This window comes from Erpetoichthys calabaricus, chromosome 12 (assembly GCF_900747795.2).
Source record: "Erpetoichthys calabaricus chromosome 12, fErpCal1.3, whole genome shotgun sequence".
Classification (NCBI taxonomy): Eukaryota; Metazoa; Chordata; class Cladistia; order Polypteriformes; family Polypteridae; genus Erpetoichthys; species Erpetoichthys calabaricus.
The window spans coordinates 17,528,498-17,552,425 of NC_041405.2; the positions used below are offsets into that span (position 1 = coordinate 17,528,498).

Genomic DNA, 23,928 nt, shown 5'->3' on the forward strand with positions numbered 1-23,928 from the left:
GATCAAATTATTATGTGGGCATCAAGGCTTGGTTGTGTAAATGTGGTCTCATTAATTCCTGAATATGTGAGTGTCTGGTTTTTATATCTCAAGGAGCAGAAGGGGTGGAGTCAGTTGCCCTCATTGGCTGTCTTCTCCTATATGGAAAAACAGACAGAGGAGTCAAGGATTGCGCCCCCTGGTGTCACAGGATGGTTGTGCTTACCTCTGACGTGCATGGATGACACTATTTAAAAATAAAACTACAACATTAGGAAGTGTGCCAAAAGTGAAGGGGTCTAAACACTCTCTGAATTCACTGTCCGTCTCCGACTTTTTGAGCCTCTTCTGGTCTGTTCAGTCTCTCATAATAATTCCCAGGCACTCTTAACAATATCTTTCCAAATCTTGAAAACTCTTCAGAAGAAATGATGTGCATATGGGAGGCTAATTTATTTTCCTTTCTCCCCCTTTCCTCAGACGTTATTTGGTACCGTTGCTTTTATCTTCAATAGATACCATATTTTGGCTTCTATTTAGTCTTATTTTGATATGAACAGTACCCAAATGCTGCACAGATGGAAGCTCTGCCTTCTTCAATGGCTGCTTCATTGCAAACCCCACCTCTTTCTTAAAAAGAACAGACCCAAGTTTCACTTTCATTTCTCTGTAACTCAATGCAGTTTCTGACTGAGCCTCCTCTCTGAAAGACAATGGCAGACGCCAACGTTCTCAGACTGCAGGATGACCTCATTTGCTCAATCTGTCTGGAGACCCTGACGGACCCCGTCTCCATTCCATGTGGACACAATTTTTGCATGAAGTGCATCTCAGAGTCCTGGAATCACTCCAGTGTGTGCAGATGCCCTCAGTGTCGAGAGACGTTCACCCCAAGGCCCAGTCTGTCCAGAAACACCTTGCTGAATGAAGTCATTGAGAAAATAAAGCAGATGGGACCCCTTCTGTCTCAGAGTTATGCCAGGCCTGAAGATGTGGAGTGTGACGCCTGCACTGGGAAGAAGTTCCGAGCGGTGCAGTCCTGCCTGACCTGCCTGGCCTCCTACTGCAAGATTCACCTCCAGCCACACTGCGAAGGGGCCGCGTTTAAGGATCACAAACTGATTGCCCCAGACAGAAATCTCCAGCAGAAGCGCTGCAGTAAGCATCATAAGTGTTTGGAAATTTTTTGTAAAAAGGATCAGATGTGTATCTGTCTGCTTTGTGTTGTGACGGATCACAACACTCATGAAATGGTGGAAGTGGAGAAAGAAAGAGAAGAGAAACAGGTGAGGGATTTCTTGCTTTTCTCAAATTAACTGAAACGGATTAAGCATTGTTAGCTTTTCTTAGAGAAAATGTGAAAGCTACAAAACAATGAAGGTAGGTCATTCTTTTAGGGGGGCATCTAATCCAGTGTGTAATAGAGGCTATAGGCCATCACACAATGCTTAGCAGATGTTTTTAGCATTGCTGTTATTGGGCTTTTTGCTCCAATCCTGAATGGAATTCTCCTAATAGGAGTATATACTTTTTTTTTTGTATTGACATTTAAAAAAAATAAAAATACATCTATAAAGGCATCATAAAGCAATCAAAATTAACTTTTTTAATAAGATAAAAATGTAAAAATAAAGCGGTCTTGCAATGGGGCAGCCCCAGACACCTGGGTTCAAATCACAGCTTTGCCACTCTCTTGTTGCATGTCTTTCTGATTCTCTATTAACTGACAATTCTGAGGCCACCATTACACTACTACTCTGAAATGACCTGATTGTGATTTTATACAGATTGAATTTTAGTCTAATCAACACGCAGAATCTGCATGGTTTACATTTCACACTGGATTTGATACGGAACTCTATCTTTGTTCCAATCATCCATATCAGATCTAAGTTTAAATAGATCACATTTTCACTTGAGGAAGTGGTTAGGTTTATCTGTGCCTGATGCGACATGTTAAAGTTATCATGACACTTGCAAAGAACGGTCAGTGGTGCAGTGAGGAAGTCGTTAAAGCAGCTAACAATACAATCTCACCATTCTTGACTCCTGTTCAAGGTTATGTAATGTAATTGTTTTGCCAAACATTTTTCCAGTTTGCAGCTATAAACTCCAGCTTCAGGAGGTAGTAATTTAAATTGTTCTCTCAAAAATCATGGAAACTGTTAAGGCTTATAATGCTATAGCCCTACAGTGCTGAGTCACCATATTTAGAAAAAGATCTCTGCTTCTAAACCGTAAAGAACTGAATACCATCAGGTGAAAGAAACTTGTGAGGATCCACGATTGTGCCTTACCTACGCTGTACATCAAAACATCTCTATTCCACAAAAGCTGAAAGTATACATAATTGTTCAGGGCACATTTAGATTGTTTACAGGCTTTGAGGACAGCAAACATTGAAGATAATGGATGAGAAGTCGATGCGGGCATCATGGCTTGGTTGTGTAAACGTGGTCTCGTTAATTCCTGAATATGTGAATGTACCCTGCAATGGACTGGATCCTGCTGTGAAACCAAATGCTTCCAGAGCAGATGTTCTAATGGGTATTACTGTTAAGCTCCTTATGAATTTGTGCGGTGTCAGTGTGATTTAATCTAGAATATATCTCAATATTAAAAACACTTTTAAGATATCAAACATCGTCAATAAAAGTCTTTGAAACTTATGGAATGCTTGTAATTCTACTTCAGTACACCATAGAAACATCTGACAAAAAGATCTAAAAACACTGAAGCAGCAGACTTTGTGAAAACCAAGACTTGGGTCATTCTCAAAACTTTTGGTCATGACTGTATATATACACCTTCAGACGAGAGAAATATGGTACAAAATGAGATGCACATACAGTACATGCTTTAAATTACAGCTTTCATTCCTAACATACAATATAGTACAATTATTTATACACACATATTCAGGCAGATGAGAAACCACTGGAGCAGTACAATCATCATCCAGTTCTTCAGTAGAGAATGCTGAAGATTGTTGCGTGGTTTGATGGAGTGCAGGCCACATTCGTCTTGCAGAAGGCTTCTAGAAAATCAGTCACTATTAAATACTCACACATTTTGCCTATTCAGTGATCATTTTATGAATCTTGCCAGGTATAGGTAACTACTATCTGAGCTATGTATATCTATATATATTCTAAGACCCAAATAGCACCTGCTCTAATCACTCATGGATTCTCCCTGAAAGTGATGGGTCAGGCCTGCTTTAATCAACCAAAATCCCTGCTGGAAAGAACTGTCCTTACATCAGCTGCATTAGGCGTACAAATCACAAATATCAATTCTGGTTACACCATCCATCCATTTGCAAAGTCACTTAACACAGTTTAGAATTTTGAAGGGCATTAGATAAACTGAATGCAGTGTAGAAAGCAGAGTTTGACAGGGCAGCAGATAACATGGGCACACACAAAGGTGCAAATGAATCAAGCCATTTAATCTAATGTATGAAATGCAAATGGCATAAAAAGCATTTTAAAAATGGCTGTTTTAGAGAGGGGTTATGTATTTTTTCCACTTGCCAGATCTTTCCCGTTCCACAGTCATACACGTCAGCTGCAGTGTATTATTACAAAGCTTACATTATTTTCAAATGTACATAATTTGTTATTAGTGAGTTTTTGTTTTCTCTCAGAACATAACCCATGTCTTAGAATACCCAAAAGGAAAAATCACTATGTCATTGTTATGATTTTAGTGCATAAAGCAAGAGATGTCCCTGGACTGGGTAACAAGAATACATGGAAAAACTAAAATCTAAAGAATAATAATGATATTAATAACAAACCTCTGTTCTGTTGGATTCCAAACAGAAGCAATTGCGTTCAACAATACTAGAAATTCAGACAAAGCTCCAAGAACGAAATAAGAAACTGGAGGAGATCAAGCAGGCTGTGGAGAAGACTGAGGTAAACTTCATTAAGATTACACTTCATACCTATATCTATACAGGAAAAGATAAAGGAATTGTCTATATATTTGTCTTTTTTATTTTCTGACTTTATAATTTCACTAGCCATCCCCCGTGGCTTCGCCCACGTATCAGTGAAACAGGACACTGAGGAGGGCCCTGCCCAGCTCTCTACTCCTGACGTCACTCTTCCATCTTCCCTTGGCCCACAGCCTCTGTCTCAGATTAGCACGAATATATCACTCCTGCAAGCGAACTATGATTCTTAGCACAATGAGAGAAGTCGCAAAATCAACCGGAATGTTCAAGCAAATTCTAGAAAAAAAGATCTAAATCTATTAAGTAGTTCTCTCATTCGCTAACTAAGCGGAGTTAAAGTTATGCCCCGAGGTAGACGTGTGAGTGAGGAGGACCCCACCCCCCTCCCTGCAGTCCAATGAGTCTGTCTCGGATTTGCGCTAATAAATCGGTACCGCAAGCCAACTATGATACTTAGCGCGATGAGTAAGTCGCAAAATCAACGGAATGTTCAAGCAAATTGAAAAAAACCCAACTTAAATCCGTTAAGTAGTTCTCTGGTGAAAAACGAACAGACATACAAACGGGCCTAAAAAAGTATAAGAAATTTCGAGCTTGGACCATGAAATTTTTAAAACCGTTTCTTAGCAAGCATCTATGGCCCAAGGGTAACCTACATTCCAAATTTCAAGTCCCAATTTCTCATGGTTCAGGAGATTTCGTGATGAGTGAGTTTTTATATATATAGATTGCAGTGCTACAATGTCACTGTTTTGTGACGCAAAAAGTGTCGTAATTTTAAGATTCTGACTAGAAGCTATTTTAATGCCTTATGAACTACCCACCAAGCGAGAAACAATTCAAAATTTTAAAACAAATTAGTCATTTAAAAGATTACAACACAGGATTAAAGAAGAAATCATTGGCATTCCTCTTGACATGTTATGTCGAGCAATGCAGAATTTCCACAAGAGGCTCTCAGAATGTGTACGGAGAAATGGACAACACCTTCATGATGTTTTCTTCAACACAAAAAATGAATATTGAATGAATATTGATTACAATCATTAATTGCATATTCTGTACAAAACAATTGATCATTAAATTAATTTTGTAATGTGTTTATTTGTACGTTGAACGTCAATTGAAAATTTCCCATTTCCCTGCACCACCCTGTATATTGGCAATATCTTCTATATTGCACAGTATATTGCATTTTCATATCATACTGTTTTGTATTTTGCAGTTTATTTTGTGTTTTGTCTGCATTGTACCTTACGTTTTAATTGCTAGAACAAGATGATCCATAACCTATCATAGCAGCATTACACACCCACACTCACACAGGGTCAAATGTAAGAATCACCAATTAAGTTAACACTCATGTTTTGGATGTCAGAGGAAAACTGGAGAAAAGCCCAACACAGATATATTAAGAATGTACAAACTGGATTGAAACCCAGGACTTTGGATCCACAAGGCATAAGTGCTAACCCCTCCATCACTATACTGCCCATAATTCATTGTGGTGTCTTTAAATACCTGAAGACTTTTTGTAAAGCATGCCACTCTCTGGAGGTGGAGTTGGGCAGTCACCAATCAAACAGAAAGGGATTATCACCTCAAGAACCTCCCGCCAAATCCTTGAGTGACACATGGGTTTAGAGGCATGTAAGATAATTATCATCACATGTACAGAGTATAGTAATTTGCATGGGCTAATCCACATGCAACACATTTCCATTCTCCAGTGCTATGATTAAGTATAACTATTGTATAAAAACAAAGGACAAAGAAACGAGGGTTAGGGTACAACGTGGGAAATATACAATGCCTCATATAATGGAGGGAAAAAAATAGAAATACACAAAAAATAATAGTTGGTGAACATATAAGTCATTTTGATCACCTCCTGCATCCTGCACAATACAATACTGCAGAATTTCACTGTAACATGTCAAAATTTGTGAATTTCCCCTTGGGGATTAATAAAGTAATTCAGTTGCCTCTCTGACCACATTTTTCATGTTGCTGGGTGAAATTCGACCACAAATGTTGTGATAATGAAGACACTGTTGCAACAAGAAATTCACAATGAGTTCACACTAGTATTTATTATCCCTGTCTCGTGAGACACCTTCAGGTTACAGCAGCACAGCTAAAAACAAGAAAAGTGCAGAATCTGCTCATTGGGTGGCCTTCTATCCCGGTCTATTGATCCAAACACTTTCTAAATCTGCTGGTTGTCATTTGGAGTTATGGGGAACTGGAGTCTATTCTAGCAAGAGGACTGGAACCAAGCCTGATTGGGGCACCCATCCATTTCAAGGCACAATCATCCACACTGGGTTAGTTTTAGAGTGGTATATCATTCAGTCTTTGGATTGGTAATGAAGAACTAAACTACTGAAAGATCAACCATGTGGAAAATGTAAAAATTCCATAAAGACAGTGACACAAATTGAACCCATTTCCTTAGAGTGGCGAAACATTAATATCCACTGTGCCACTGTGTCCTCCTTTCTAACCAGGGGACTAATTAACTTTTTTTCATTCATTCAGATATATGCAGACAAAGAGTTAGAAGAAAGTGAGAAGACCTTTACAGAGCTGATCCTTCGTGCTGAGGAAATTCTCAAAAATGTGAAAGAGCTAATTACTGTTCAAAAGAATAGAGAAGTGGAGAAGGCAGCAAGAGTCAGGGAGCATTTGGAGAAGGAGATCGAGGAACTTAAGAGGAAAAATGCTGAGCTGGCAGAACTTTCAGAGACTGATGACAACATCCACTTCCTTCAGGTGAGAGGGCAACTTAAGAAGAAGTTTGGTCAAATAAGATTGAGAGGGGCCTGGTGGCCTTTTGGAATACCTGTGGGACAAGGCTTTTTTTAATTCATTTTATTATAATCATTCTGTACAAATAGATCAGTTTTTACAAACAATAGGATTAAAAACAAATCAAACCTCACCCATGAGAAGGAGAGCATAGCCAAAGGAGTAAAACTCCTTAAAACTTGTAAGCATATCTAAATTTTTGAGTTTGATAGGGCAATAAAGATAAATGGAGAAGGAAAAGAGATGTGGAAATAATTATTTCTTCTTATTCTAAAATATTATTGAGTAGATCCTGCCAGGTTCTGAAAAAGTTCTGTGCAGATCCTCTAACTGAGAATTTGATTTTTTCCAATTTCAAATAATATAAAACATCGGTTTGCCACTGACTTATAAGAGGAGAGTTAGGATTCTTCCAATTTAACAAAATAAGTCTGCGTGCCAAAAGTGTATTGGGACAAGGCTTTAATCAAGGAAAACATTTATTTTTGTTTGACTTCCCTTTTCATGCAGACTTTCCCATCTACCAGCGTCCTTCCTGGAGATGAAGAATCACTCCGGTTCACTGTTATTACAGATGTCTCCTTTGGTAACCTGAGAAAGGGGCTGTCCTGCCTTAAAGAGCATTTGGAGGGGATCAGCAAGATGGAAATTGAAAAAATCTCTCGATCAGGTACAAGATTTTTTTGTATGTTAAACATTATGAAAACAAGAGTGAGACTAGCAAGAAATCTACAGAAGATTTTAGGCAGAACATTGAAGACGGTTGTGTACTTTACATTACGAGGGACGTTCAAAATGTTTCCACACTTTTTTTAACTCTTTATTTATTTTTTTATATATTATGTATTAATATATTTTATATATTATATTTTATATATTATTTTTTAACTATTTATTAAGAATTTCAAAAGCAAATGACATCACTTTTCTACATAGTCACCTTTGTTTGTGATGAAATGTTCCCAACGTCGTACTAACTTTTTAATGCCTAATTGCTACTACTCCCACCTTCATCATTTCCAATTAAAATATTAAATTGCTGAAACTTTTTGAACGTCCCTAGTATTTTTCATTCTGTGCTCACATATACGTTATGTACTCTATATTATCTGTCATTCTATATTCACATGCTCTATTGGTGTATAATCTTTTACAATAAATAGTGATAAGTGAAAGTTTAATTTTGCATAATGTTTTGGAAAATTGCCCTTAAAATCTACTTTGCAATTGTTTTCAAAATTGCAAAACCGGAAGCACACCAAACTGAAGCCTTGAAGGTTTTTAAAACTTATGTCTCCTTCCTTGATCACCCTATAATGTTGACCTGATTTTTCATGGCTCCATCCATGCATTTTTACATGCTCACATCTGCCTGAACATTTACACCACCAGTTCCACCTCACACTGCTCATTATCCTCATTTACTTTCTCTAACTGTGCAAGCCGATCCAAACCAGGATCGCTTCGAGGGCTGGCTCGTAGCCATTCTCCCAGGCCAAAGGATTTTAGCAACAGAGAGGTGTCTCCAATGTGCTTGAAGGGTAAGTGCTGTCAAAGTGCATCTAATGGAGAAAAAGGGTTACAAATAAGATGAAAATTTATGCACTAATAGCACAAATTTTGCTTGTGCCAAAATGCAGTTTGTTTTGGGACTTTTTTGTGCAGCAAAACTCTACATTTCATGACAAATTTAGTTTTGCTCATCACTAATAGGCCGTGGCTCAATGTGATTTAGTTTGAACTTACATTGTATTTTCTCTATTATCCAGGAAGTGAAGTGCTAGCTCCCATCCTACAGCCTTCTACACCTCAAAGCCGAGATGAGTTTTTACAATGTGAGTTTGTGTTTTTATTGTATTCTTAATCAGAATGGCATGCTTTCCTTTTGAGATATCGCAGTCAGTTCCACAAAGGAACTTGTTAAGGCTAAATTTTGCACATATTTTGCATAAATGACCACATAGTGTGTGCAGAGTAGAACTTTAGGGACCTTCAAATCTCAGCTTAACATTATATTGAAGAAATTGTGGGACTAGGATGGATGAGCTTGTTGGGCGGAACACCCTTTCTCATCACAATTGCTCCATTGTTCTAATGTTCTATGGGTATGGCATAAAATTGTAAGTATGAGCAGCTGGGACCTTGGGGTCTTGCATCTCACTATATTCAAAATAGTGCTGCAAGAATCCTGATGAGGGTGCGGAAATATGAACACATTTCACCAATCCTTCGGTTACTTCATTGGCTCCCTATTCATCTCCGTATTGAATACAAACTCTGTTTACTCACCAGTGTATTCATGGGAGTGCTCCACAATATCTTAAAGAACTCCTTATACTAAAATCCACTACAAGATATTTTACAAATACCTATCGCCTTCACCAAGTTTATGTTTATGGCAGGTGGAAAAACCGTAGCCTGAGCCTTTCAAAACACACTAAATGCATTTCCAGGGACCATAAAGGAAATACATTTGAAAAGGCAGCCAGATTTTCAACTTTTGCATTTAGAATTCAAATTTGAGGACATCAGTTGACTACATTTTTATGCAGATGATACTCAACTCTACTTCAATGTTAAAAGTGAAACTTCATCAGAGCTTTCTCGGCTCAGTGAAATTAAAACCTGGATGGAGCAGAACTCTTTAAAATTAAATTGCAACAAAACTGAACTCCTGCAAATTGGGACTAAAATGCAGCTTAATAAAATGAGCTCCTTCCCAGTCCATCTTGGCGGTGATCTCATCAGACCTGCCTCTACTGTAAAACATCTTGGTGTCATTTTTGATTCCTCCCTCTCTTATTCCGCCCACATAAATCACATTAAGAAACTTTCTTACTTTCACCTCCGTAACATATCCCGTGTTCGCTCCTTCCTCTCCTTTTCTAACACTGAGAAACTCGTCCATGCTTTTATCACATCCCGCATCAATTATTGTAAATCACTGCTGGAAGGTGCCCCTTCTAATCTTATATCACAGCTCCAGCTTATTCAAAACTCAGCTGCAAGAGTCCTTACTCGAACCAGCAGCAGCGAGCACATCACATCCATCCTGCTTCGCCTTCACTGGCTCTTTGTATCTTACACAATCGAATATAAAATCCTACTAATAACTTACAAAGCTTTAAATAACCTCACGACAAACTACACCAGTGACCTTCTCCATCACTATGTGCCTGTCTGCCTACTAAGGTCCTCTGATTCTAGCATATCTTGTTGTGCCCCTCACTAATCTACACTCCATGGGTGACAGGGCCTTCAGCTGTATAGCGCCCAGACTCTGGAATGACCTACCGAAATTAATCAGGTCAGCTGACTCCATGAATTCTTTTAAAAAACAACTCAAAACTCATCTGTTCAGGAAGGCTTTTAGCTCTACCTGACTTTATTACCCTTCTCTCAGTTTACTTCTCTGTCAAGATGCTCATATAACCTGTATGTGTGTGTGAGACCATCAATTATGTGGTCTGTTTTTTTCCCCTGAATTCACTGTTGTAATCTTCTTTATTTATTTATCTGGTTTGTACAATGCTATATACTGTATACCCTGCAGTTCTTTCTTATATTCTGTAAGTGCCTTGAGCATGGGAAAGGCGCTATATAAATAAAATATATTATTACAGATATAGATTTAATAATGATTGGAATGCATCCTTTTCTTAGGGATTGTTCCTTATTTCTTGTTCAATTTTGGTGTCCCAACTTATTCTTAAAAAATAATTTGTCCCATATTTAAACGTGACTCATTTCTCAGATCAGTAATTCATGTTGACAGGGCAGTGTGTATAACATTTCAGAAAAAGCATATTTCTAGGTACATCGTTCAATACATTAAAATGACCAATCATATAAGTTCTATTCAAAGCAGACAATATCCCACCTATCAAATGCAGTTTTCTTATTTCTGAGGCGACATTCACAACCTGGGACCTCCAAAAGTGCAACATTACAGATGGCTTGCTTCGGCCATGTGCTTAATCTGGCAGTGTGACTACAGGTTTGTGCTCATTTAACGAAAAACATCACAGAGAATTTAAATTTCAGAAAAAAAGATCTTTCTGATTCCATGAATAACAAATTGATAAGCCAAATGTTGGGCGGACCATTTTCTATTTCCCATGAAGGACTCAGAAATATTACACTGTTGCGGTTTCACTTAAAATGCCTACAACTCCCAGTGGCCTTGACTGTACTGAGTCACTGGATAGATTCGGAAGGCACAGGGGTGGATGGGAAGAAGGATGATTAAGCAGGATCTTTAAAAGGGAGCCAAAAGGATGCAGAGGGAATCGCGATCATCTGTCTGTATTTGTTTCTATGCATTACATGCATTATTGGATTACTGTACAACTTTAACCACCATGGATTACAGTTTCTTTTGAATGTACAGTATGTGCTGTCCAGTGCACGGTTGTCCATGTGAATTTCATCTTGGTTGGATACATCCTCATCTGGGGAGTCCTCCCACTCACACCAATTCTCTACTATACATCTGGAAACTTCTAAAAAAACTTTACAATATCATTTGGAACGCTGTTCATAGGGTTTTTACAGTCTGCACATTGTCATCTGATCCTGCTGTACTTGACTGTGTTGAACTTTATTGTGAGTGTTAAATGTTTACCGAGTAGTGTCTGTTGTTTTGTGTATATAAATAATTATTACTGGTGGGGAATCGATAGGGCTTTGGCGTATACGTTTTTGTTTCATATAGATTTTTCTCTTCATTATTTGATTAATATATATTTTATTATTTTTTTATTCATTTTATTGAATTTATTAAAATCGAACAACATTTCATACAAGTAAGTAAAATTTTACAAAACTAGGCTCAAATCAAGTCATATATTTTATTATTAATTGATTCATTGAGCTGCTTATCAGTGTCTCCGTGTGTGAGTGTGTGTGTGTGTCGGGTCAATGCTGGGTTCATTCCTAGGGACCCCATAACAAAATAAACAAATCACTATCTTTAGACGATGTGAATCTTAGCGTCTGCACAATTGCTACAACGCAACATGTCAATACCAAAAGAACATACAGTAAAGACGCTGAAAAGAGTAAATGTGTCACGCCAGGATTTGACCAGTTTTTTGTCAATAGACAAAATGTTGAAGCAGATAAAATTTGTGCAAGCAAAGGGCTCTTCATGTATCATTCAGCAGCATAAATAAAATATTTTCTACGGTTTGAGTGGTTGTACAGAGATTTCCGATTCGATTAAGTATATTCCAGTAGCGTCAAGTGGTTGTAGATAGCACTGCAACATAATCATATGCCCCCAACAAGTGCATATAGATAGAATAGTGTTGTTTAAAGTACACAAATAATAATATCTTATTATATGAGCAGCTTAGAAGGCTGTATTGGTTTGGTTTTATTCTTTACACTTGTTGTGAGCATGAATAATGTAAACATGTTTGTATATATATATATATATATATATATATATATATATATATATATATATATATATATATATATATATATATATATATATATATATATTTCTCTATATATAATCTTCATTTGGATCTTGATCTTTGTTTGTCCGCAAATGAATTAGAAGAAGAAGCACTAGATGGCAGTAGAGAGACAGCTAAAACATAGGCATTGCATTAAGAATCTCCTCCAGGTTTATACTACTGAAGACTGTAGTACTCCAGTCACACCTCAAAACACAGACATTCAAACTAAACAAATTGTTGTGCTTTAAATTAACTAATCTTTATATATAATCTTCATTTGGATCTTGAACTTTGTTTGTCCGCGAATTCCACGCATGCGTAGACCACCTCCCAGTTTAGTACGTTATTGTTACTCACGGATGTCAACATTGGGCCGGAATAATGAAAGGGGTGGTGGACAGTGTTACGCTGGTTAGCTCCTGAGGCCTGGTTAGAGAATGAGATTGCCGAAGATAAAAGGTACGTGCCTACGTAACATATGAATGAAAGAAAGACAGTGAGTAAAATGAATGACAACGTAACAGCACATTCCGGAAATTATTATTATGACATTGTAGCCGGAGAGTGCTGCGCGTCTCACAGTTGTACCGTGGCTTGCTCACATGTCAGTGAAGTGATCCCTATTTATGCTTTAAAGAGCCTGGATACCTATGTGTCCCCCTTTTATAACCATTGCTCCGTGTATATTGCCTTACTCTTTGGATTGACACAAAGCAACCTGCGAGATTGGAGAAAGGTTGAGAAGAGATCGTGAGAGGAAACGACAGCGTCGTGAAAATGAGATGGACTGTGAAGGGAGAGAAGCAGAAATGCTCCTACACCACCACATAATTACTATTCGGACAGTATTTCCGAGTAGGCCGTTCCTATCGAATCAATGTCCAAGGGTTTTGTTTTGTAATTTTGTTTCCCTTCCAAAAAATCATAATGCTGTGCGAGAGAAGGGCCCAGTTCATGACTGGCAACCGCATTTAAACAGGGAGCCCTTCACAGACAACTTTAACACGCGCAACGTAGTTGGGCGCACATGGCTAGTATATATATATATATATATATATATATATATATATATATATATATATATATATATATATATATATATATATATATATATATATAAGGCCACGATGAACCCTACTAGTCTCATTTTCACTCCCATTGCCCATCCCATATTTTCTGGTTGCCATATATCCTTGATTTAACTTTCAAAAAGAAGAAATAATTAATTTTTTATAAAATTGACCTTTATTAACTGTAATAAAATTTAAAGTTTGCTTAGTGAATGAGCCAACAGGTTATGCTTAGCTTTATTAGATGATATGCAGATTTTCTCAAAGTTTCATATTTTTTCTTCCTATTCAGATTCCTGTCCACTCACATTGGACCCCAGCACAGCACACAGAGAACTCCATCTGTCTGAAGGGGACAGAAAGGCAAGACGGGGGCCAGTTACCCGGTACCGCGATCACCCGGACAGATTTGACTGTTGGCCTCTGGTCCTGTGCAGGGAGGCTCTGGAGGACCGTCATTTTTACTGGGAGGTGGAATGGACTGGAGACTGGATTGACATTGGGGTCACCTATAAAGGAATCTGTAGGAAAGGAACAAGCCTCGATTGTGGGCTTGGATACAATGACAAGTCCTGGAGTTTGTTCTGCTCTGATTCTCGTTACTCTGTCCGGCACAATAAGATAGAAACTGTAATCCCTGCGCATCACAGTCCCAGAATTGGAGTCTATCTGGATCATCCCTCTGGCTGTTTGTCATTTTATAGTGTCTCAGGTACAATGACCCTCCTTCACACCTTTAAGGCCTCCTTCACCGAGCCACTCTACCCAGGGTTTTGGGTTACTGATAGTTTAACAATCTGCCAAACGATAAGTGAACAGCATCTTCCGCGTGTCACTTCATGACTCTGCAATAAAAATTTGTTTGTGTGCTGTGAAGGTGCACATTTGTTGCAGTTACAGTATTAAGAGATCAGAAGATTGTGGGGTATGTCATTGTCATCCTGTTAATTTTTAGTTATTGCATTACTTAATACAGTAGTAGTGATGAGTAAAACAGGTACATTTTGATTCACATACAGTTTTGCAAAATTGGCACTAAAATTCATTTTGTAGATAATTTTGCAATTGTGAAACTCACTAAAATAATTTTTTGTGCGTCTTAACACTTTATTAGTGGGGGAAACATGGAATAACATTGTTCACACTTCCGTGTTAATCTGTGATCGTTTCTGTAGCTGTGTAATGCATGCAATATATCGCCCATCAGCAAAGCAGTTCTATTTATGCCTCTTAGTCATATCAATGCAGAGGAGCACAATGCATATTTTGTGACATTATGCATATTTTTCACATTAAGACACTCCGAAATGCATTATCACTGTGCTTTCACCACAGGAAAACCCACTGAATAGAAGGCAAATCCCAAATCTCCTCCATGAACTAGCAACTGCCTTATCCAGTTTGATGATATGCGCACTTCATGTTACTTTTCTGTTTTCAATGTACGGGGATGATCAAAAAGTTTCTGCACTCTTTTTAAACTCTATTTATTATTAATTTCAAAAACAAATGACATCACTTTTCTATGTAGTCACCTTCGTTGCAATTTTCCCAGCGTCGTACCAACGTTTTAATGCCCAATTACTACTCCTCCCACCTTCACCGTTTCCAACGAAAATACGAAAGTGTGGAAAGTTTTTGAATGTCCCTCGTATCTTTAGGATTGTGACCGCTTAGATTGTCATCTAAACTGGCAAAGTGGGCATCGTAGTATGCACTACTAGGACAAGCACAACACAAGGCTGACAGCTCAAAAAAATATCTTCATGTGACAGGAAATCATTCCGTCAATTTTCTTTTTTTCATTAGAGATCTTGAGTAAATGGCAGATGCCAGATGCATGGAAAATGAATGCATGAAATGCTTCCAGACAGGAAGTGAACGTCATTCTTCTTGTGTTAATGACACAAATTTCACTGGAAACAGAGTATCATTTGTTTTGCAAATTTTTTTTGCAATATGAAATGCTGAATTTTACTGTGAATTTAAGTTTGCACGAATCTTCACACACCACAGCTAAATAGCAACTTACCTCATGTGGCTTTTATGGTAGTATTTTTTAAATTGTTTAGTCGCATGAACAATGTGAAAAATGCAGCCTTCAGAAAACTAAGAGAATATTCTCTTACAAAAGAGTTATGTTAGCAGCTGCATGTAGACAGACTCAGGGGGTTGTTGGATGTGATGTCTATGTTTCTATATTTGTATGGTTTTCCTGTGTGTTCCACCATTGTGTGAGCGCTGAAGTCAGAAAACGACAAGAAAAACACCAATTTAAAATTAAAAGCAATTTCTTTATTATTTATTCTTGGTGAGAGATGGTGAGACTAACCCCCCCAAGCTCAGCTAACTGATTTGAGTTTTGGGCCGACTGACTAAAGAAAAAAACGGTTCCCCCTTTTATCACCTAGCTTGTTCATTTAGCTAAAGAGAGAACAGAAAAAAAAAACCATAACAGTTCATTTTGAGGTCATCCATAGATTAGGGGACATCTTAAATTTATGACATAGGAGTACAGAAAAACAAACAGTACCAGGCGCCTACATTATCTAAAGAATGTGCCCGTCTCAGTACAAACCCATTTTAAGCAGTTTTCTTAAAGTTCATTGCATTAGTTATAAAGAGATTACATTCTTTTAATTTTAATATCTTCATTAGATTATATTTGTTTGATTAGATTAATAATTCTTATTTATTAATTCATAAGTGACTTGTTTTCTTATAATATTAAACAAGAGTAAAGAAAGATCACATTGAATTATAATATCACAGGGTGTTCTGTTAATATCAAGAGGTTAGCACTTTCACATAGAAAAATTAAATTAGTCTCATATTCTGTGCATAAACATTATTCCTTTCCTATCTAAATGCAGATAAAATCATATAGAAGTATAAAATCATAGTTCTCTACAGCATGATTAATACAAAATACAGTCATTGGTATTTTGTGAGTTAAATACTTATAATCATCTGCGGTGGGCTAGCACCCTGCCTGGGGTCTGCTTCCTGCCCTGCACCCTGTGTCGGCTGGGACTGGCCCCAGCAGACCCCCACAACCCTGCAGTTAGGATATAGCAGGTTGGATAATGGATGGATAGATGGATACTTATAAACATTACAGTTAATAATGTTTTTTCTGCGTTCTCAATTGCATTGCCTTGAATCACTTCTTGGCAGTGTGAGGGTCCTGATACACCAGACTGTTTTATTGAACAAGGGCATAAATATTTTGGTATTAAAATGTCACCTGAATCCTAAAGTATATGCAGTCTTTTTTTGAAAGAGGGGCCACTGTGAGTTATGCAGTTCACTTGGTAAATGGAGGCTACTGCTGACCTCCTCTTCTCTATCTAGCAGAGGCTGAATACTCCCTTGGAATGTGGTCTTGCCATACTATCACCAGTTTATCCCTGTTCAGTTAACCATGACGGAGATATTAAGAAAAAAAATGGTACTGTAGAAAGGATATACAGAATTTATCTTGCTTTTAAATGTGGCTTTGACTCCCTTATACAAACAGCTGAAGGAAGCCCATAAGAAAGTACAGTTATTTTACACTTGTTCAGTGCAGACTTCAAGGACTGAATGTACATCTTTAGGGTGTTATGATTCAAATCAAATTTTATTTGTCACATACAATTATACACACAATATGATATGTAGTGTGTGAAATAAAGAGACAACAGTCGATTAAGGGTTGGGGTTTTTATGCCCCGTATTCTGTAGATCAAAAATAAAAAGGTCAAAAATCAGTTCACTGTAACTCAAAATTCGACAAAACCAGTAGGGAAGGATGGACATTTTATAACGGTGGACAGGAAATAACGAGTGAAGGATGCTGGGAAGTGGTGTGTTGGATTCTGGGAGTCTGACGTCATCACGGCTCGTCATTGTTTACATCTGCACCCGGAAGTGTGCGTTTTCTCGACATGTCCGGGCGCTCTTTACGGCTCCGCCGCTTCGGTCTTTCTGAGGAAGTAAAGAAAGAAAGGTTAGTACACTGCCACATGTCCCCCCCGGGACGTTTTACGCCACAAACCGGGTCACTCAGCTGCTCTCTAATCGCTCGTGTGTGACAGGACCCCCCCCGTTAGCCCAGACCCACCATGTCGGGCGACCCAAACCGAGAGGTCGTGAATGCGGGAGACAGCATCAGCGTTGGCCTGTAGGGAGCCCCGACGATAAACGACAGTGAACTTAAACGGCTGCAGGTCCAAAAACCACCTGGTGACACGAGGATTCGAGTCACGATGTAGGGCCATCCACTGAAGAGCGGCATGGTCCGTTACCAACGTGAATTCCCGTCCCAGCAGGTAGTACCGCAGGTGGGTCACCGCCCATTTAATAGCCAAGGCTTCCCTCTCCACTGCTGCATACCTGGTCTCCTGGTCCAGCAGTTTCCGGCTCAGATACAGCACAGGGTGCTCGACACCATCGATGCTTTGGCTCAGCACGGCACCTAAACCTGTGTCCGAAGCATCGGTCTGGAGGAGAAATGGTAAAGAAAAGTTAGGAGTGTGCAATATGGGTGCCGAGGTAAGGGCCCGTTTCAAGTCACAAAAAGCTCGGTCCGCTTCCTTGGTCCACACCACAGTAAAAGGAGCCCGCTTCTTCGTAAGATTTGTCAAAGGTGCTGCTCTCTCAGAAAAGCGGGGCACAAACCGGCGGTAGTACCCTGCTAAGCCTAAGAAGGCTTGCACCTGTTTTTTGACCATCGGACAGGGCCATTCCAAGATGTCTTTAATTTTAGTGCACTGTGGTTTTACTAATCCTCCTCCCACTAGGTAGCCTAAATAGCGGGTTTCGTTCATCCCAAAGTAACACTTTCGAGGATTGATACGAAGTCCAGCCTTCGCTAGTGTCAGGAGGACCGTATAAACCTGCACTATATGTTCCTCCCAGGTGCCGGAATAGATGACCACGTCATCCAGGTAGGCGGCACAATAGGATTGGTGGGGCCGTAGCACTCGATCAACCAGACGTTGAAATGTCGCTGGTGCCCCGTGCAGTCCAAATGGAAGTACAGTAATCCCTCCTCAATCGCGGGGGTTGCGTTCCAGAGCCACCCGCGAAATAAGAAAATCCGTGAAGTAGAAACCATATGTTTATATGGTTATTTTTATATTGTCATGCTTGGGTCACAGATTTGCGCAGAAACACAGGAGGTTGTAGAGAGACAGGAACGTTATTCAAACACTGCAAACAAACATTTGTCTCTTTTTCAAAAGTTTAAACTGTGCTCCATGACAAGACAGAGATGACAGTTTCGTCTCACAATTAAAAGAATGCAAACATATTTTCCTCTTCAAAGGAGTGCGTGTCAGGAGCACAGGCTGTCAGAGAGATAGAGAGAAAAGCAAACAAATCAATAGGGCTGTTTGCTTTTAAGTATGCGAAGCACCGCGGCACAAAGCTGTTGAAGGCGGCAGCTCACACCCCCTCCGTCAGGAGCAGAGAGAGAGAGAGAGAGAGAGAGAGAGAAAAACAAAAATCAATACGTGCCCTTCGAGCTTTTAAGTATGCGAAGCACTGTGCAGCATGTCGTTTCAGGAAGCAGCTGCACAAAAGATAGCAACGTGAAGATAATCTTTCAGCATTTTTAGATGAGCGTCTGTATTGTCTACGTGTGCGAACAGCCCCCCTGCTCAATCCCCCTACGTCAGGATCAGAGAAAGTCAGCGCAAGAGATAGACAAATGTAAGCTGGGTAGCTTCTCAGCCATCTGCCAATAGCGTCCCTTGTATGAAATCAACTGGGCAAACCAACTGAGGAAGCATGTACCAGAAATTAAAAGACCCATTGTCTGCAGAAACCCACGAAGCAGCGAAAAATTTAAATATGCTTACATATAAAATCCGCGATGGAGTGAAGCCGCGAAAGGCGAAGCGCGATATAGCGAGGGATTACTGTACCTTATAGTGCCAGTGACCGCTAGGGGTACTGAATACCGTCTTTTCTTTTGCGGTATCCGTCAAGTGAATTTGCCAATACCCCTTCTTCATGTCAAGCGTAGTCAGATAGCGGGCCGTCCCCAGTCTCTCTAGGAGCTCATCCACCCGGGACATGGGGTAGGCATCGAACTTCGAGACCTGATTGAGACATCTGAAGTCGTTGCAAAATCTCCACGACCCGTCCGGCTTGGATACGAGGACGATAGGACTAGACCAAGGGCTATGGCTCTCCTCGATGATGTCCATGTCCAACATCTGTTGAACCTCTAGCTCCACTTCAGCACGTTTCGCCTCAGGGAGGCGGTAGGGTCGTTTCCGGACAACCACCCCCGGGGCAGTCACAATGTCATGCTTAATCAACGAGGTCCGGCCAGGCGCCTCGCTGACCACCTCCGGGACAGACAAGATGGCTCTTTCGAGCTCTTGTCATTGGTGGGACGTCAAATTGGAGCCGAAGTTAAGGGGTGTATTTTCAGAGAAAAGGGAGAGAGTAGGGCCGGGAGGAGGGTCAGGTTCCCGTTCTCTCCATGGTTTCAGAAGGTTAATGTGATAAACTCTCTCACTCGGTCGACAATTCGGCTGGCTCACCAGATAGTCGACGAGTCCTTTTCTCTCCTTAACTTCGTATGGGCCCTGCCAATGAGCCAATAATTTGGAGTGTGAGGTGGGCACGAGCACCATTACGCGATCCCCTGGTCGGAATTCGCGTAAAGACGTATTCCGGTTATAATTCCGGACCTGCGCTGCTTGAGCTTTGGACATGTGATCTTTTGGTAACGGTCTAATTTTCTCCAATTTATCGCGTAACTGTGCGACATATTCTAATACATTGGTGGAGGGATGGGCCTCCCCTCCCATCCTTCTTTTAGTATATCCAATAATCCCCGTGGTTGACGCCCATACAACAATTCCAATGGGGAAAACCCTGTGGAGGCTTGTGGTACTTCCCTGTATGCGAAAAGTACTAGTGGTAATAGCTGATCCCAGTTTCTACCGTCCTCTCTGACTACTTTGCGGAGCATCTGCTTCAATGTTTGGTTGAAGCGTTCAACTAGTCCATCCATCTGGGGATGATAAACGGATGTCTTAAGATGCTTAACCCGGAGTAGTTTGGCAACTTCCCTGAACGTTTCCGAGGTGAAGGGAGTACCCTGATCCATGAGGACTTCTTTGGGTATGCCCACCCGGGAAAATAATCCTACTAATTCCCGTGCGATGTTCTTTGTATTAGCAGCTCGCAAGGGAACTGCCTCGGGGCATCGAGTTGCGTAGTCCACCATCACTAAAATATATTTGTAACCACGCACTGAGGGTTCCAGGGGTCCCACCAGATCGACACCGATCCATTCAAATGGTATATCGATAAGGGGAATCGGGATCAGAGGAGCACGGTCCCTCCTAGGAATCTGTTGTAATTGACAAACCGGGCAAGATTGACAAAAACGTCGGACCTCCTCATTGATCCCGGGCCAGTAAAACCGGAATTTCACCCTCTCCAGTGTTTTTTCGGCCCCGAGATGGGCGCCTAGGAGGTGGGCGTGAGCTAGTTCGCAGACTTCCCGCCGGTAAGTCCGCGGTACTAGCAACAACTTCCGTACCTCGCCGTCATGCTCGGCTACTCGATACAACAAATCATTCTCCAATACAAAGTAGGGTCCGTGTGGTGTGGAAGCCATAGACGACACGTCGTCAGCAGACACTATCGCATTTCTGGCGAACTTTAAGGAATCATCGTTCCATTGTTCTCTTCTGAATGACGCGGGAGTAGAGCGATATTGTACATCTAATCCACTGAGTGTATCCACTATTGGGTCCATGGGAGCACTCAACTGCTCCGGAACTCCACCCGGTGCCACTTCCGGGCTGAGGTCCGGCGCCGAAGAGCGCTCCCCCGAGCTCTCTACGTCATCAAAAGTCGCCGAAGTGCACAGCGTGAGAGCAGCTGGGAAGGCTTCCTGACCATCCATAACCAGACCCAGTTCGGTTTTTGGAGTGGTGACAGTCCTACCTCTTTTATTGTCAGACCAATCCCGTCCCAATATTACTGAGAAGGGAGGCTCCGGCATCACGGCAACCATCATTCGTTTCAGAGTCCCTTCCCAGGAGATGAAGCACATTGTGGACCTGTAGGATATGGTCTTTCCATGCACACACTTGACCCCCAAATGCTGGGCGAGCCACTGTCGCGGTAAAACATAACGGCGAGCAACAATTGTAATGTTACTCCCAGAGTCAAACATTGCCACCACCAAGTGCCCATTCAATAACACCACTCCTGTATTAGTAACCGTGAGGGGATTAGACAGTGCACAGTACCTTTCCTCTCGGGTCCAGGTGCAGTCCATGGGCTCCTGATTGAGAGGGCAAGCTGGCAGCAAGTGTCCCGGCTCCCCACACTTGAAACAGCGCAGGAGCGCGAGTTTACGCTCTTTGGGTTTGACCGGAGCCTCAGCGGTGCGGCGAGAGGGCTCGGGGACAACGGGCCGTCCTTTTCGAGACCCCCGACTGGAGCCATCAGACCCCCCGAATTGGGTCACCGCCAGTTGTCGCTCTAGTACCTCCAGAAGACCATTCATGTCCTTAAACGGGTGCCTCCGGACCTGCTGGGCGAGATAATCTGGCATCACGTAAATCAGACCCTCGCATGCCACTTGCTCTACCACCTGGCGAGCCTGGTTCTTATCTGGCCGTAGCCAGTGCCCTAGCTTACCCCAGTACTCAAAAGCCTAGGCTCTTGCTGGGAGTGCGGGGTCGAAACGCCACTGCCGCCAGGCGCGTGCCTGCTGGCCGGAGGTCACTCCGTATCTCTGGCCTTCAGGAGGTCGTATTGGGCGGCTTCCTCCTCGGGGAGGACATGATAAGCCCGCTGCGTGGGTCCCTTCAAATACGGCGCCAAGAGGGACGCCCACTCAGCCCGCGGCCACTGGTTACGGGTGGCGGTATGCAAAAAATTCTTAGGAACGACTCTATGTCTTCATCGGCCGTAAGGGGCAACATCGGAGGGAGAGGAGGCATCGCTGGCTCCGGTCTTACCGCTTCTGCTGCCGCCAGTCGCCTCCTCGTATCAGCGAGCTCTGTTTTAGTCGCGGCTGCGTCCATCTTCACTGCCTGCAGCTCCGCGACGAGTGTGTTAAGGACCGCGTTCAGGTCTAGTCCTTCTGTCATCTTCGGACGTTGTATTTTTTCCTTAATCCGCACGACTGCTCCACTGTGAAATAAAGAAACAACAGTCGATTAAGGGTTGGGGTTTTTATGCCCCGTATACTGTAGATCAAAAATAAAAAGGTCAAAAATTAGTTCACTGTAACTCAAAATTCGACAAAACCAGTAGGGAAGGACGGACATTTTACAACGGTGGACAGGAAATAATGAGTGAAGGATGCTGGGAAGTGGTGTGTTGGATTCTGGGAGTCTGACGTCATCACGGCTCGTCATTGTTTACATCTGCACCCGGAAGTGTGCATTTTCTCGACATGTCCGGGCGCTCTTTACGGCTCCGCCGCTTCGGTCTTTCTGAGGAAGTAAAGAAAGAAAGGTTAGTACACTGCCACATGTCCTCCCCGGGACGTTTTACGCCACAAACCGGTCGCTCAGCTGCTCTCTAATCGCTCGTGCGTGACAAGTGAAATGCTTAGTTGGTAAAATCCGAGACTGTGCTAAGAACAATAAATAACAATACACAACTTATAAATATCAATATAAATCATTAGCAATAGTATGCATTTTATTAAAACTATAAAAATAGGGAATTAATAAACTGATAATAAATAAATAATAACTTAAAATTAAACAGAATATAAGAAAATCTTCTGTAGCTCTAGACCTTGTCCTCATTAAAGATGCAGATGGACTGTGGAAATTGATTCCTCTTCAGTCTCTCTAAAGTGGTCTTCAGGCAGTGAATGTGTTTACCTGACCACAGCACAGACAAGAGGCCTTTGCTGGGATGGCTGGCATCATTGATAATTTTCTTTGCCCTGGTTCAACATCGTCTGGTAATGAAAACCCAGTGATGTGTTCAGCTGACCACACGACTCTATAGGGCCTTGTGACGAATACCTAGGGTCCACTTGGGGGATTCGAAGTCTGGAATAAAAAGTGTGCTTTCAAGAGGAAGGGGCCCACAGAGACTGCTTATGTATAGGGTCCATGTGTTCAAGACTTCAGGCTGTCATTGCCAGCAAAGGGGTTTCAACCAAGTATTAGAAATGAACATTTTATTTCCAGTTATTTCATTTGTCCAATTACTTTTGAGCCCCTGAAATGAAGGGATTGTGTTAAAAAAAATGCTTTAGTTGCCTCAAATTTTTATGCAATCATTTTGTTCACCCCACTGAATTAAAGCTGAAAGTCTGCACTTCAACTGCATCTGAGTTGTTTCATTTAAAATTCATTGTGGTAATGTACAGAACCTAAATTAGAATAACGTCTCTGTCCAAATATTTATGGACCTAACTGTATGTCAGTTTTTAATTGGGTAATTAATGCAACTGAGTGTGCCCAACAAGAATTAGTATCATCTACAAAAGGATCTTCACTGTTACTACTAGGCATTGTCACGAAAATCACAATGAGACATTAAGAAGGTTTGGGGCAACCACCCATATAATATGTCCTGGCTGCAAATGGATTTAAGGACTGCAATAGAGATCTTTCCAGATCAGAGTCCACAACTGAACTACTGG

The 23,928-nt window shown here is 41.0% G+C and overlaps 1 protein-coding gene across 1 annotated transcript; it reads left to right on the forward strand.

Annotated features, from left to right (window-relative positions):
- Positions 1 to 652: 652 nt before the first annotated feature.
- LOC114662975 (tripartite motif-containing protein 16-like) lies at positions 653 to 15,519 on the forward strand. Its single transcript, XM_028816724.2, has 6 exons — positions 653 to 1,265; positions 3,807 to 3,902; positions 6,485 to 6,718; positions 7,265 to 7,424; positions 8,524 to 8,589; positions 13,585 to 15,519. The coding sequence occupies exons 1-6, from the start codon at positions 693 to 695 to the stop codon at positions 14,133 to 14,135; spliced, it is 1,680 nt and encodes a 559-aa protein (XP_028672557.1). The 5' UTR covers positions 653 to 692; the 3' UTR covers positions 14,136 to 15,519.
- Positions 15,520 to 23,928: the final 8,409 nt, after the last annotated feature.

Bases quoted from the DNA above. Each gene is read 5' to 3' on its own strand.
- LOC114662975 (XM_028816724.2), top strand. From the start codon at position 693: ATGGCAGACGCCAACGTTCTCAGACTGCAGGATGACCTCATTTGCTCA. The intron at 3,903-6,484 runs GTAAACTTCATT...TCATTCATTCAG, and splicing joins AGGCTGTGGAGAAGACTGAG to ATATATGCAGACAAAGAGTT. The intron at 6,719-7,264 runs GTGAGAGGGCAA...CTTTTCATGCAG, and splicing joins ACAACATCCACTTCCTTCAG to ACTTTCCCATCTACCAGCGT.